The 12,968-nt window shown below is 43.1% G+C and overlaps 1 protein-coding gene across 1 annotated transcript; it reads left to right on the forward strand.

Annotated features, from left to right (window-relative positions):
• Nucleotides 1-1,909: 1,909 nt before the first annotated feature.
• Nucleotides 1,910-8,741, forward strand: MCRIP1 (MAPK regulated corepressor interacting protein 1). Its single transcript, XM_042454140.1, has 5 exons — nt 1,910-2,063; nt 3,193-3,254; nt 4,572-4,690; nt 5,140-5,241; nt 7,705-8,741. Exons 2-5 carry the CDS (start codon nt 3,247-3,249, stop codon nt 7,767-7,769), a joined length of 294 nt encoding a protein of 97 aa, XP_042310074.1. The 5' UTR covers nt 1,910-2,063; nt 3,193-3,246; the 3' UTR covers nt 7,770-8,741.
• Nucleotides 8,742-12,968: the final 4,227 nt, after the last annotated feature.

A 12,968-nucleotide genomic window follows, 5' to 3' on the forward strand; every position in this document is an offset into this window, starting at 1 on the left:
CCAAAATGTCCTCCATTTTGAGCATTATTACTATTATTATTGGGTTTTATTTATATAGCACTGTAAGTTTTGCATGGCATTTTACAAAATCATGAAACAACATACATGACTTGGTTTACATTTCCTGGAGTCATTTTAGCTTTTAATTGGTCACATCCTCCATTTTTCTTGAATGACCCACATTTGTCAGTGCCTTGTCCTCCTATGTGATTATGACTTCTGCTCACCCTGAACCAGACACACAGTAAAAGGGAGCTCAACAATGGTTTTTTAATGACAAAGCTGGCCAGTGCTTGGGCCATGATTCTCCCCACAGTAGCTCTCTGCCCTATGGCGCCCTTCCCACATCTCTGTGCCACTTCTGGGGGCTGTGAAGGTGCTTCTTCTTCTACCCAAGCAGCTCCCCTTGTCTGGAATGAAAAGTTTCCCCTCCTCTTCAAGGGAAGAAACCTGGCTCCCTCCTTCTCTGGCCTTTGCCTCCTTCAACACTTGACTGGATGGGTCATGGTTACTAGATGTCCTCCTTTCCCAGGACCTGCTCTCCATTTCATTACCTTCTGTAGGAGGAATTCCAAAATGGCCTCCGTTTGGAGCATGACTAGGAAGCATGAATTTATATTTCTATGGGTAGAATTCAAATATATAGCCATGTTAGTCTGTAGAATCAGTATGTAGAGAACTCTTCTTGTAGCACCTTTGACTCACTGAAAGAACAAAATTGTCAGCATGAGCTTTTGTAAATGCATCTGAGGAAGTAGACTGAAGCCTAAGAAAGCTCATGCTGCCAATTTTTCTTTCAGCGAGTCTCAAAAGGTGCTACAAGATCTCTCTACGTACTGTTTTGATGAGTGTTTTTGAGAGCCAGTGACCTATTGGCTTGAGTGTTGGACTACAACTCTGGAGACCCAGGTTCCATTTCTGCTTTGTCCTGAAACCCACTGGGGTCCAAAACACACTTCATGAAATAATCCAGTTTGAGACCGCTTTAACTGCCTTTGTCTCAGTGATGGGTATCCTGGGAATTGTAGTTTATTGGGGTCACCAAAGCTCTCTGACAGAGAAGGCCAAATGTCTTACAGAAAACTACGGCCTATTACAGACTGCCAAAATAAAGATGCTTCGGGTCTCTTTGGAGGTATGCTGTTTAAATGATGCATGTATCCTAAGAATACGGAAGCTGCACCAAAAGCTGCACTCCAGTGCTTAGGAATGGAGTGTGGCTTTGGGGCAACCTCCGGACTCTTAGGACCCATGCATCAATTAAACAGCATACCTCCAAAGAGACCCGAAGCAGCTTTATTTTGGCAGTCTGTATGTAACAGGCCTATGATTCTCAGAATTCCCTAGCATTGAGCCAGGGCAGTTAAAGCGGTCTCAAACTGGAACGTTTCTGCAGTGTGTTTTGGAGTCACTCTCTCTCATCCTGAGGGGAAAGGCCAGGGCAAACCCTCCTCTCTGAACAAATCTTGCCAAGAAACCCTCGTGGTTATTGGCTATTGTTTGGTTTTAACTGTTGAATGTTTAACCTTATACTGTTTAATCTTTAAGGAGGGGAGACATGAATATATTGGGGTACTTTAATCTTTGTACGCCGCCTTGATTGTCTCGACAGAAAGAGGGATAGAAATAAAAGTTTTTATTTATTTATTTATTTATTTATTAGGGTCGGGAATGGACTTCAAGGTACTGTATACAACAGACACGAGTGTTTTTGGCTGTTTATTGTAACAACAACAACATTTCTCTGAGGTGAGGACCAGCGGTCGTCAGGGGAGAGGGCCTTAATTCCTTGACTCCCGTTGCCATGGCTACCACTGCACCCCCCCTCCCGCTCCGTTTCCATGGGAACGCCTTTCCTTGGGTCCGCGGAGCAGGGGCTGCTCTCCGTGCCCGTTGGGCCTTAATGCGCAGGCGCAGCTGGGCCTAGGCGCTCTCTTCCGCCCCAGGCCTGGCAGCAGCAGCAGCAGCAGCAGCAGCGTCGAGAGGCGCAAAGAGGACCATCATCCCCTCAGCCGGCGGCCCAGGTGAAGAGGAACCGCCCTCCGCCGAAGGAAGGAAGGAAGGTATCCCATCTCTGTGGCGGCGGTGGGCCTAGCACAGCCCAAGCCCCAGCCCCAGCCCTGCCTTGGGATGAATCCTGGGAAAAGCCGGGCAGGGATGATCTGTTGGGATCGGGAGCGTTCCTGGGGCGGAGGGGGGCTGGCTCCTTCCCCACATAGGGCGAACCCATCGAGGGGGTTTCTTGGCAAGGTTTCGTTCAGAGGAGGTTTGGCCATGGCCCTCCCCTGAGGAGGCTGAGGAGTGGGACTCATTGCCCAGTGGGTTTTCATGGCCCAGCTAGGAATCCAGCTCTGGATCATAGAGTTGGAAGAGACCCCAAGGGCCCTGATCCAGTCCAACCCCATTCTGCCATCCCCTTTGACAGATGGCCCTCCAGCCTCTGTTGAAAGACCTCCAAGGAGGGAGACTCCACTACACTACAAGGAAAGAGTGTCTTCCACTGTCAAACAGCCCTTACTGTCAGGAAGTTCTTCCTAATGTTGAGGTGGAATCTCTTTTCCTTTAGCTTGCATCCATTGTTCTGGGTCCTGTTCTCTGGAGCAGCAGAAAACAAGCTTGCTCTCTCCTCAATATGACATTCTTTCACATATTTAAACAGGGTTATCATCTCACCTCATAACCTTCTTTTCTCCAGGCTACTCACTCTGTGGATGATGGTGGTGGGAGTTTCAGAGCACAGTGGGCTTTTGAGGACAAGGGTGCCATTGCCCACCAGGGAGAAAAGGGCTGGTGGACTGTTTGGGTGGGGAATGGCTAGTGATGCCCAAACTCTGGCCCTCCAGGTGTTTTGGTCCTCACCTCCCAGAAGCCTTGGCCATCCTGGCCAATGGGAACCGAAGTCCAAAGTGTGGGGATCACTGGGCTAGGGGCTTCTGGGTCTGAAGACTGAGGCTTCTTTTTTAGTTGTGTCTCAGTGATGGGATGGAGAGGGAGGGAAAGAGAGAGAGACATTGGTGTCCCTTCTCTCTCTTTAAGACCCAGAACCTCACTGAAATGAACCAAGGGTGTCAGGATACCCAAGACAAATGCAGGATACCTTAAGGTCTTTTCAGTTCATGGGGAACCCCTTCTCCCTCTCCAGGATTAATGAGAGGTCATTCTGAGTGAATTCAATGTTTATCTTTGTTCTAGCATCACCCACACTTCAAATCCAGTTCCTGGGCCAGGGCTAGTAGAGAGTCAGCCATGACAAGGTGAGAAGCAATCATAGAGTTGGAAGAGACCTCAAGGACCATCCGGTCCATCCCCATTCTGCCATTTAGGAACTCTCAATCAAAGCACCCCCGACAGATGGTCATCCAGACTCTGTTTAAAAAGCGCCAAAGAAGGCAGTTCCACCACTCTTCAGGGCAGCGTGTTCTACAGTCTAACAGCTGTTACCATCAGGTTGTTGTAGTATGCCTTCTAGTTGCTTTTGACTTATGGCAACCCTAAGACAACCCTATCAGGTTTTCTTGGCACATTTTTTCAGAGGGGAGTTGCCACTGCCATCCTCTCAGACTGAAAGAGTGTGACTTGCCCAAGGTCACTCAGTGGGTTTCCATGGCCAAGTGGGGATTCAAGCCCTGGTCTCCAGAGTCATAAACCAGCGCTCAAACCACTACAGAACATTGGCTCTTACCATCAGTAGGTTTTTTCTCATGTTCAAGTGGAATTTCTTTTCCTGTAGTTCGAATCCAGTGCTCTCTGTTCTAGTCTCTGGCAGTGCAGAAAAGATGTGGTTGTGAGAACTAAACTTGTGCCAGGGCAAAACAATTGTCAGAAATATCTGAATCTAAACTGATTTGGGATTTTCAGCTTACAGTGTTTCATTTTTCTGTGGCAGAGGTAGGGAGATAAAGAATTTCTGTGACTACAATCTATTGGAGGTGCTACTGATAATGGATCAGGAATGTTTTGTGACATAAAAATACATTTATATCTTTTAATTAATCAATAGCATGGAACTTGAGAGTCTGGTATTTAAATTTTAGTGCCTCCCTGCTGCCCACTTGGATTCATCAGATATAGTGGGCTCTTAGTATGTGCTGGGGTTTGGTTCCAGGGCTCCCCCCAATGAATACCATTTTGAATTTGTGGATAAGAAATCCATAGATACAGAGGACCAACTGTATTCTTTGACAAATCACTTATTTTAGTTTCTGCTCTTTCTATACAACAATTTAGTTTGAGCTGTGAGTATGAAAAAAGAACAATAAAGTGTTGTGCATCTTAAGAAGGTGTCCTACACATAAAAACTAAATGAAGAGAATAATCCCCATATCTTTTGGTCACATTTCCTTGAAAATGATGAAGGGTCTAGATTTCCAGATGTTTGGAATACAGTTCCTTCAATCTCTTATCATTACACTGATTGGGGTTTATGGGAGTTGAAGTCTAAAACAGGAGATGTAAAGATCCTCTCAGGTCTATAGAGTTACAGTATTGTTTTACTAGAAATTTGTTTTGAAACAACTTCTTTTGTTTTATTATTTGTGGCAGGGATCACAATCTTGTCTCATATATTCCAGCTCTCCTGTCTCCAGAGTTGTATACAATGGCAAGCGGAACAGCAGCCCTCGCTCTCCAAGCAATAGCAGTGAGATCTTCACTCCTGCACATGAGGAGAATGTGCGCTTCATATATGAAGGTACAGCACTTAAGATTTGCAAAAGCTTACTCCAGCATTGTTGCATCTCCACTGAGTCAATGGCATACTAGCCTATCTCCTACCCAATTACTTTATCATGCTGTTGCCAGTTCTAATGTTAATATTTTGTCTACTTACATCTTTAAATATGTATAAATTGAGAAAAATAGTTAAAGCTGAGACTTAGTAAAAGCCAGTCCATTAGATATAAGTTTGATGCTTGGAAGTGATAAGCTTCTCTATCTCTGTATATCAAGCCCATCTTTGATTTCATGTCCACTATCACAAACACTGCTTGATGGCTCTATTTGCATCTTAAAGATGCTTCCATTAGTAAAGGTGGAACTTCTGTCTTCCAAAGGCTGGCAGTAATTAAGCCAAAAGAAGAAGGTTCTTCTTTAGTCTCTATGTGAAATCTTCCTCCACCACTCTGTTCTTATTTTCTGTAGCATGGCAGTGTGTGGAACGGGATCTCCGCAGCCAGATGGCAGGTGGTGAACGAGGACTCGTGGAGGAATATGTGGAGAAAATGCCAAATCCCAGTCTGAAGGGTGAGTTTCTTTTTGTCTTCTGTACCCTTTCATGAGGATATCTGATTAAGCAACAGTTACCTACAGCTTGGTGACATACAACTTATTGTATTGCACTGTATGTGGGGCTACTTTTGACAAGCATTAAGAAGTGCCATTGCTTATAGGATATAAATCCTATATTCTGCCATCTTTGTTGGGATCTAATTTGTATTTAAAGGATCACCTCCCATATGTACCTGCCCTGCTCTCTCAGATTATCATTTGAGATCCATTGCTATGTTTCTCCACAATTGGAAATGCAGCAGGTGGCTGCACAGGAAATTTTCCTGGCAGTTGGTCCCTGTAATTTCTTCCCATGGCCAGTGCATTCATTTTCATCTTTCTTGGCCTTCAAAACTCTCTTGTTCAGGAAAGTGTTTGGAAAGGAGGAAAAGTAATATGCCTACAACTGCTACCCCCCCCCACACACACCTTTTGCTTTTGTCTTTTTGGTTTATATTACAGGTTGAGTCTCCCTTATATGAAATACCTGAGACCAGAAATGTTTTGGATTTGGGAGATGGATTTGCTATTTAAATTGGATTATGGAATATTTGCATATACATAAGGTCCTTAGGGACTATGACCAAGTTCCACAGCAGTGAATGAGTGTGTGTGTGGAGGAGAAAACAAGCAGGAGTTAAGCTCCCCTGGCTCGGGCTCTTGTCCAAGGCTCAGAGGGAATGTACCACTTTGCAGGAGTTGCTTCATGCTTATTACTCCTAAGCCAAGTTGCCTCTTCAGTAAGGATGTAGAAGGAAAGTGGGTGGTGGTGGTGGTGGTGAGAGATTGCAGGAGAGGTTTTTTTTTTTTAATTTTTAGAGGATTAAGTTTATATCTGAGAAAGATGCATTTGAATTATCCTGTCACGTCTCCTGGCATGAAGGGTCCTGTGCTTCAGCCTCTGTTCGGTTGCACTGGTAGAACCCTTGAGCCAGTTCATGTGCTTCTTTACTGGAGCGTGAGTCTGCTTAAAGAAGCCTCACTACTTGGCCAGGAAGCAGCAGGAGATGGCACAGCTCTTGGTGGTTGCAAGGTTAAGGGGTGATATGATAGCCCTGTTTAAATATTTGAAGGGATGGCATACTGAGGAGGGAGCAAGCTTGTTTTCTGCTGCTCCAGAGACTAGGACCCGGAGCAATGGATGCAAGCTGCAGGAAAAGAGATTCCACCTCAACATTAGGAGGAACTTCCTGACAGTAAGGGCTGTTCGACAGTGGAACACACATCCTCGGAGAATGGTGGAGTCTCCCTCCTTGGAAGTTTTTAAACAGAGGCTGGATGGCTATCTGTTGGGGGTGCTTTGATGGAGGGTTCCTGCATGGCAGGAGGTTGGACTGGAGCGCCCTTGTGGTCTCTTCCAACGCTATGATTCTATGACTGTTGTGGGGTTCTCCCTAGACCTGTTTGCTCATCCTGCAACCACTGGGTGGCTGGAAGTGCTCACAGGGAAAGAGAACAGGAGAGAGGAGCCCCACCACTGCCACTGCTGTCAGAATTTGCTGACTGGAATCTGGGATCCAATGGGGAAAGGAGATTGGTGTTGGGGTTTTTTTTAGCATGAGGCCAAGGCTGGAGACGCTGCTTCCATTTGTGTAAAATTTAGCTGCAAACTCAGCCACACCATCTCCCTCCCTGCTGCCAGTGCTGACCTATCACATTGATGTTCAAAAAGTTACAGATTTTGGAGCATTTTGGATTTCAGAATTTCAGATAAGAAAGACTCAACCTGTATTTTTGCTCTGGTTTGATAATACGATATGTTCTATTTTTTTCTTTTTAATGTTAATTGTCTTTGATATCATAGTGCCCAAAAAATGGAGCAGATGTGTTTAAAACAGATGTAAATGATGGCTATGAGAGCTCTATATAGTCATCATTGTTCTACAGATTGTGAAAGTTGAATCTCAAACATTGGGCCCGAACAGACAGGCCAAAATAAAGCTGCTTCGAGTCACTTTGGAGGTATGCTATTTAAATGACACATGTGTCCCAAGAGGCCGAAAGCTGCGCCAAACCCACACTCCAGTCCTAAGGACTGGAGCGCAGCTTTGGCACAGCTTCTGGCCTCTTAAGATGCATGTGTCATTTAAACAGTTTACCTCCAAAGTGACCCAAAGCAGCTTTATTTTGGCCTGTCTGTTCAGGCCCTTAGTTTACTTTAAAAAAAGTCCATGACTGCTAGATTCTGGTATATACCATTCCAGATATAAACAAGATTGTATTACTGAAGGATTAGAACCAAAATATATGCCTTTGTGAGATGTATTGTTGGGTGGATGTTGGCATTATTGGGCCACAGGAATTTAGTCTATCTTGCTCCCTTTCCAGGTCCTATTTTCTTCCTCAGTACTAATCAGTACTGATGTAAAGTAATATGGTAACTTCAGTAGAGGAGTTGTAGTCTAAGTTGCTTCTTTCTTCTTTCTCTTGTTTTGACAGCTTTCAAACCTGTTGACTTGAGTGACCTAAAGCGGCGGAACACACAGGATGCTAAGAAGTCCTAAATGGCTGGGTCTGGCCCAGCCCTGAGTGCTGGCATGTGGCCACTAGTACATGAATTTGATGACTTTGTGTTGGTTTCCTCCTTTGATCTGGATTGTGCCTGGGGCTGGCTCTGAATTTTCTAGGAAGGATTGGCTTCTCACTTCTCCTCCACTGCATCCCATGGCCTGGGCTGCCTGCCTTCATTCTACAACTGGGCCCAGGATTTCTCCTTTTTCCTTAGTAAATGACATTTTACTTTGGTAATGACTGAGAAGTTGGTGTGTGTCCTGTCTGACTAGGAGTGTGGAATATGGCATAAGAATCAGGAGCAATCAGGCCTACTCTCTCCTTATATTTTTCTCAAAGCCCAGTCCTCCTTAGGGACAAGCTGAGAGAGGTTGATGGGACAGAAGTAGTACGAGTTGCTGTAGTCCATCTTAACAATACAACTTGGGAATTTAGACTGAGTTTTCATACAGTACCTGAACTTTCAGTTTGGAGGTGAAAGGGTGTTGTACTGCACTGCCTATATGATAAAAGCCAAGCCCCTTGGACAGCGATGGGGAAGAGCATAAAACAGACTATAGTCCCAGGAAAAACTCCTTGGGATTCTGTTGTATTGGACAGGACTTAGTAGTTTCCCTTGCCCTGTGATGAGAAAGTACTCGAGGTTCTACTGGCTTTACACCCTGATGACTTGGCAGCCTCAGCCGAGGGTGGTGGGGATCAGCAGCAATATTTCTGAACTAGCCCCAGAGCCCAGCCCCCATGCCCCAGCAATGTTTGGGGGATAGCCATGGTATGTGCTGAGCACTGGCAAATGGCAGAAGTGTCTGTGCATGTGTCCAGCCCAAGCAGTGATGTTGGGGACCCTACTCAGAGTTGGTAGGCAAGGGGCATGGTGGCTGTTGCTTTCCTTTTTGTTATGTCCCCTCTTGGTCTGTGTCTGTCTTTAAGGAGTGTTGTAAATAAAAGCTGGTTAGTCATTTTGACATTTTGTTCATCCTAGTTTTATTCCTTGTGGTTGGAACTTGCTTACCAACCTGTCTCTTGGTTCTATATTGTACTCTGATCTGTCTCACCTGATTTAGAGTGAAGCTTTTCAGAAGGAAATGAATTAATTTTGTTGTTCTTGTTTCCCTATGAACAGTATTTGGAAGGTTTCTGTTCTCCCTCCCTGATCAATGTTCTTCTGGTGCTGGACTACTTGCAGCTTTACTTATACTTTGCAAGTTTTTCATCCAAGTAGCATTGTCTAACCTGAAATGCGGGCTAATCTGCTGCGGCTCTGCCATGCCTCTTGAAGAGTCTTAACCTCTCTGTACAGTCTAATAATTATAGGTAAAAGGAGTAATATCTAATCTGAGAACTGCATAGAGATTACCTGTTCCCTAAACAAGTGCCATTATATTCCATTCTGTTTCAGTATTTAATATTTCATAAACTATAGAATGATGTTTATACCTTGATGTGAAAGAGGTGAGACTGTTTCAAAGCAGTTTTGTGTTCAGTCTGAGGTAAAAGCTAATTTGAAGTAAGAGCCTCTTGCATAGCTTGGGATTTCCTTGGCCAAATGCATGTTCTGGTATCATATCTCCTGTAATTGGCACCAGACAGCATTGCATTCAATGATTTTTAGCTGGCATCTTAAGAAGGGAGTAAGGGTATAGGTGGATTTACATGAAGATATGCTTGGGCAGCAGGTTGGTAAACATTTTCAGCCATTGATAACATGAGGCAGGGCGGGGGTGCTGCTAAGGTTTTCTTGCTTTTAAAAGCTGAGAAACAAAACACTGGTGCCGTTAGATGACAACATTGACTTTGGTGGGATTAGTATGGATTTCTCATCACAGCCAACAGAATCAATCTATTGAAGCATGCTTCAGTCCTCAGTTGGTCGCTGTGATGTTTGCTTTCTCAAATCAATCTTTGTATGAGGTTTGAAATCTTATTCAGCTTGTTCAGTTCTTTCTTCATATTTGCTTCAAGTGCACAGTGTTTACCCTCAGTTTCATCCATTTATTTGTTCAAATCAAATGGAGCATAAGAAGTTGGATTAGAAAACAGTGTTTTTCTCTGCCAACAGGCAGCACACATTGTAGATGGTGACTGCAACAAGAAGCATTTTGTGTCAGAATGTCATGTAGCTGTTGAGAAGCACAAGACTTGCAATATCAAATGGTGGAAATAAAGCTTGCCTCCGGTGTATGATATCATAAATATGATTATCCCATTTGGTCCTTCAGTATCTTTAGGCATGCATGTTGCTATTATTCAATACTCTGGTCCTTTTCTGACTGAAATTGAAAGCCAAATCAGGAAACATTCTAATCAAATGCAATATTTGCCAGCCCAAGCTAAACAAAATGGGCAGTCTTCCAGGATACTGGAATGAACACTTACTGAAGATAGGTGTATCTTATTGGAAGACAGTCTGTTCCATTAATAGTTTTTTATATTTTTAATTGTTTTGGTAGTTTATTCTGTAAAATTAACAGGAAAAAGTAGAAGATTGTGGCCTCAAATATCCCTGGCTCTAGTTTCCTTTCCATTCTTCTCTTGGGGGAAAGCCAAGAGAATAGGGCCAGCTATTCTTGGCAGTGTTTAGTTCCATCCTATCCTTCCTGTCCTTAATCTTTATATGATTCTATCAATTTTGTAAATTTCAGAAAATATTCCCTACACTTCTGTAACATTGATTCTACTACCTCAGCCATGGTGTTGTTTTGTTTTTTGTCCCTGTTTTCTGACAGTGTGGGAGCATGTAGTGCTTTATGAATCTTTGAGGCAAGATGTCTTAAGCATACAGAAAATTCCACCTGCTGGATATCTCGAACTAAAAGAGTCCCTGGCCCACTCTGTACCAGCATTAAAGGCCATAAACTTGGTCTTACATATTTTGACCAGATCGTTTCTTGGAGCTAGGTATTTTGTTCTAATGCCAGTGGTAAGTGATATGAAGTATGACCAAAACAGATTAGCTCCTTTCTGTGACATGGTTTGACATACTGATCCAAACAATAAATATTCAACAAGTATCTGTATTGTGGACTTGTTGGCTATTAATTGTAGACTGTTTCACAGCTGTAAAATCTCAGAGAAGGTAAAGGTGGATCTACTGAGAGATGTTTGGATGCAGTAAATCATCCAGGATGTCTTACACTCAGTGGTTCAACCAGTGAAGCCAACCCCTCTCCCCAATGCTATCCTACCCTAAACTGTAGTGTTCAAATGAAGATGGCTTGGGGTAAACCTGGAGTGTATTCTAAGGAGGAAAGCCTATGAACACCATTTGGTTCTTGTAGCAATAGTAATAGCAGTTACATTTCTATACTACTCATCAGTGCACTTAAGCACTCCCTAAGTTGTATAAGCTAATTGCCCCCAACAAGCTGGGTACTCATTTTAGCAAGCTTGGAAGGATGCAAGCCTGAGTCAAGCTTGAGCCCTTGGCTGGTATTGAATGTGCAACCTTGCGGTTTGTGAGTGAGTGGCTGCAGTACAGGCATTTGATCACTGTGTCACCAGCGCAAAACAAAACAATTACTTCAGTTCAAAATTCCTTCTTGTACTCGGCCTAACTTGATGGATCTCAAGATTCTCGTTAGAAACAAAGTAGAATGCATGCTTTGCAAAGCAGAATATGTGCAACCATCTCAAGGGCTGAGATGGTTGAGTGTATTAATCAGTCTAGAGACATGTTATAAAATAGTCTTCAAATTTGGAGTTAAATTGGAATCTGTTCAACTTGCAACTCACTGAAAAACTCTGGCTGTCCTCCCATATACACTTTTTTCATCTGACAACCCCACACACTCTCCTTCTCTCACAAAACAGCTCAGATCCTCAAGACGGGACAACATCCTACACGATAGGCAGTCATTTCATCTGCAGTGCAGTTTCACCCATACAGTTATTTGGTGAGCCTCTGGGTGGCCAGAAATTTTTAAAATTGTCTTTATCTTTCAAGTGAGCACTGGTTAACTCCTGCATAAATCAGTAGCCACCAGAGTATTGGAAAACCTTTTATTTAGGGACCTCAGCTGTTCATTTTCATTTCCCTGTACTTTGGCTAACATGGAGATGAGCAACTGAAGTGCATAATAAAGAGATAGAGGAGGCACTCTGTCAGACGCTCTCTTGTTCACATTATGTGAGGGAAGTAAAGAGCTGTTGGCATGAAGCTTAGCCTGCTTTCTGACAGACTTGCGCTAAGTGTTTTCCTTACTTGCATGGTAGCACAGTTTTCCTAGCATAAGACACCAGTGTAGCTGTATTAGGGACATGGAGTTTAAAATGTTGCATCTATTAATACACCCAGATCTGTTTTCCTTCTCTGGTACAGAGGGTTCAGTGTCATTTGGAGTTTACTTGCTATAGGCAGGATTTCTCTCTCTTCACGAAGACTAAACTCTTACCTTTGCTATGAATCTCTTGAAACATAACCCCATTTTCAAAGTCTGACTGTGTCATTTTGTCACACTTTATGACCTATTTTTCCAGAGTGTGGTTTTTCAAATTTTGGCAGAAAGATCATTCCTAATTTAGAATATAAACAGAACACATTTTAGCCCTTTCCAGATGACAGAAATACCAAGATTTTTATAGTACTTGCTCTATACCTGATCTTGCACTAGTTACAAATTGCATGTTAGCAAAATGCAATATGCTTTCAGCTAGCTTGGAAGCTGGGATGCATTTAAATCTTTTGTAACTGGGGAATTAGTGTGCATTTGTAAAGCATTAAAATGGCTATTCAGGAGAGTCTAAAAATAGTTTGAACAGTGCCACAAAATCCATCTATGGAAAGAAGAAAGAAGGGGATTGATTTAATCTTATAGTTTAATTCTGTGGAGAGTTCATAGAGAAGCAAGTATGTGAGGGTGGAATACTTCCCTGTCAGTGAGGAATCAGCAGCACAATGAATTGTATGTTGCATTAATTGAAAGAGGTAACTGTGGTATTATGTTATCGTGCTCAATCAAAAACACAACAGAAGAGAAACATTCAATTTCTCCATGCTATATTTTTTCTTTATCCATCCATATGTCACTTTTGTCCCAGAAAATAATAAATACTCTCCTAGGTGATGAAAATTAAGAGAAAGTTTTTATCCGTTCTCTCACTTCATTTTCTCTCAGTCCACTTTTGTAGGGGTTCCTTCCATGTAGAACTCCAGGTAGAAGAAGAGGAAAGCCTTATGCATTTGTTCCATTCTG

This window comes from Sceloporus undulatus, chromosome 2, assembly GCF_019175285.1.
Source record: "Sceloporus undulatus isolate JIND9_A2432 ecotype Alabama chromosome 2, SceUnd_v1.1, whole genome shotgun sequence".
In the NCBI taxonomy this organism is placed as follows: Eukaryota; Metazoa; Chordata; class Lepidosauria; order Squamata; family Phrynosomatidae; genus Sceloporus; species Sceloporus undulatus.

Excerpts from the sequence above, each read along its gene's own strand:
- MCRIP1 (XM_042454140.1), top strand. Across the intron at positions 4,691-5,139 it reads TGTGCGCTTCATATATGAAG|CATGGCAGTGTGTGGAACGG; the intron begins GTACAGCACTTA and ends TATTTTCTGTAG. Across the intron at positions 5,242-7,704 it reads GCCAAATCCCAGTCTGAAGG|CTTTCAAACCTGTTGACTTG; the intron begins GTGAGTTTCTTT and ends TTGTTTTGACAG.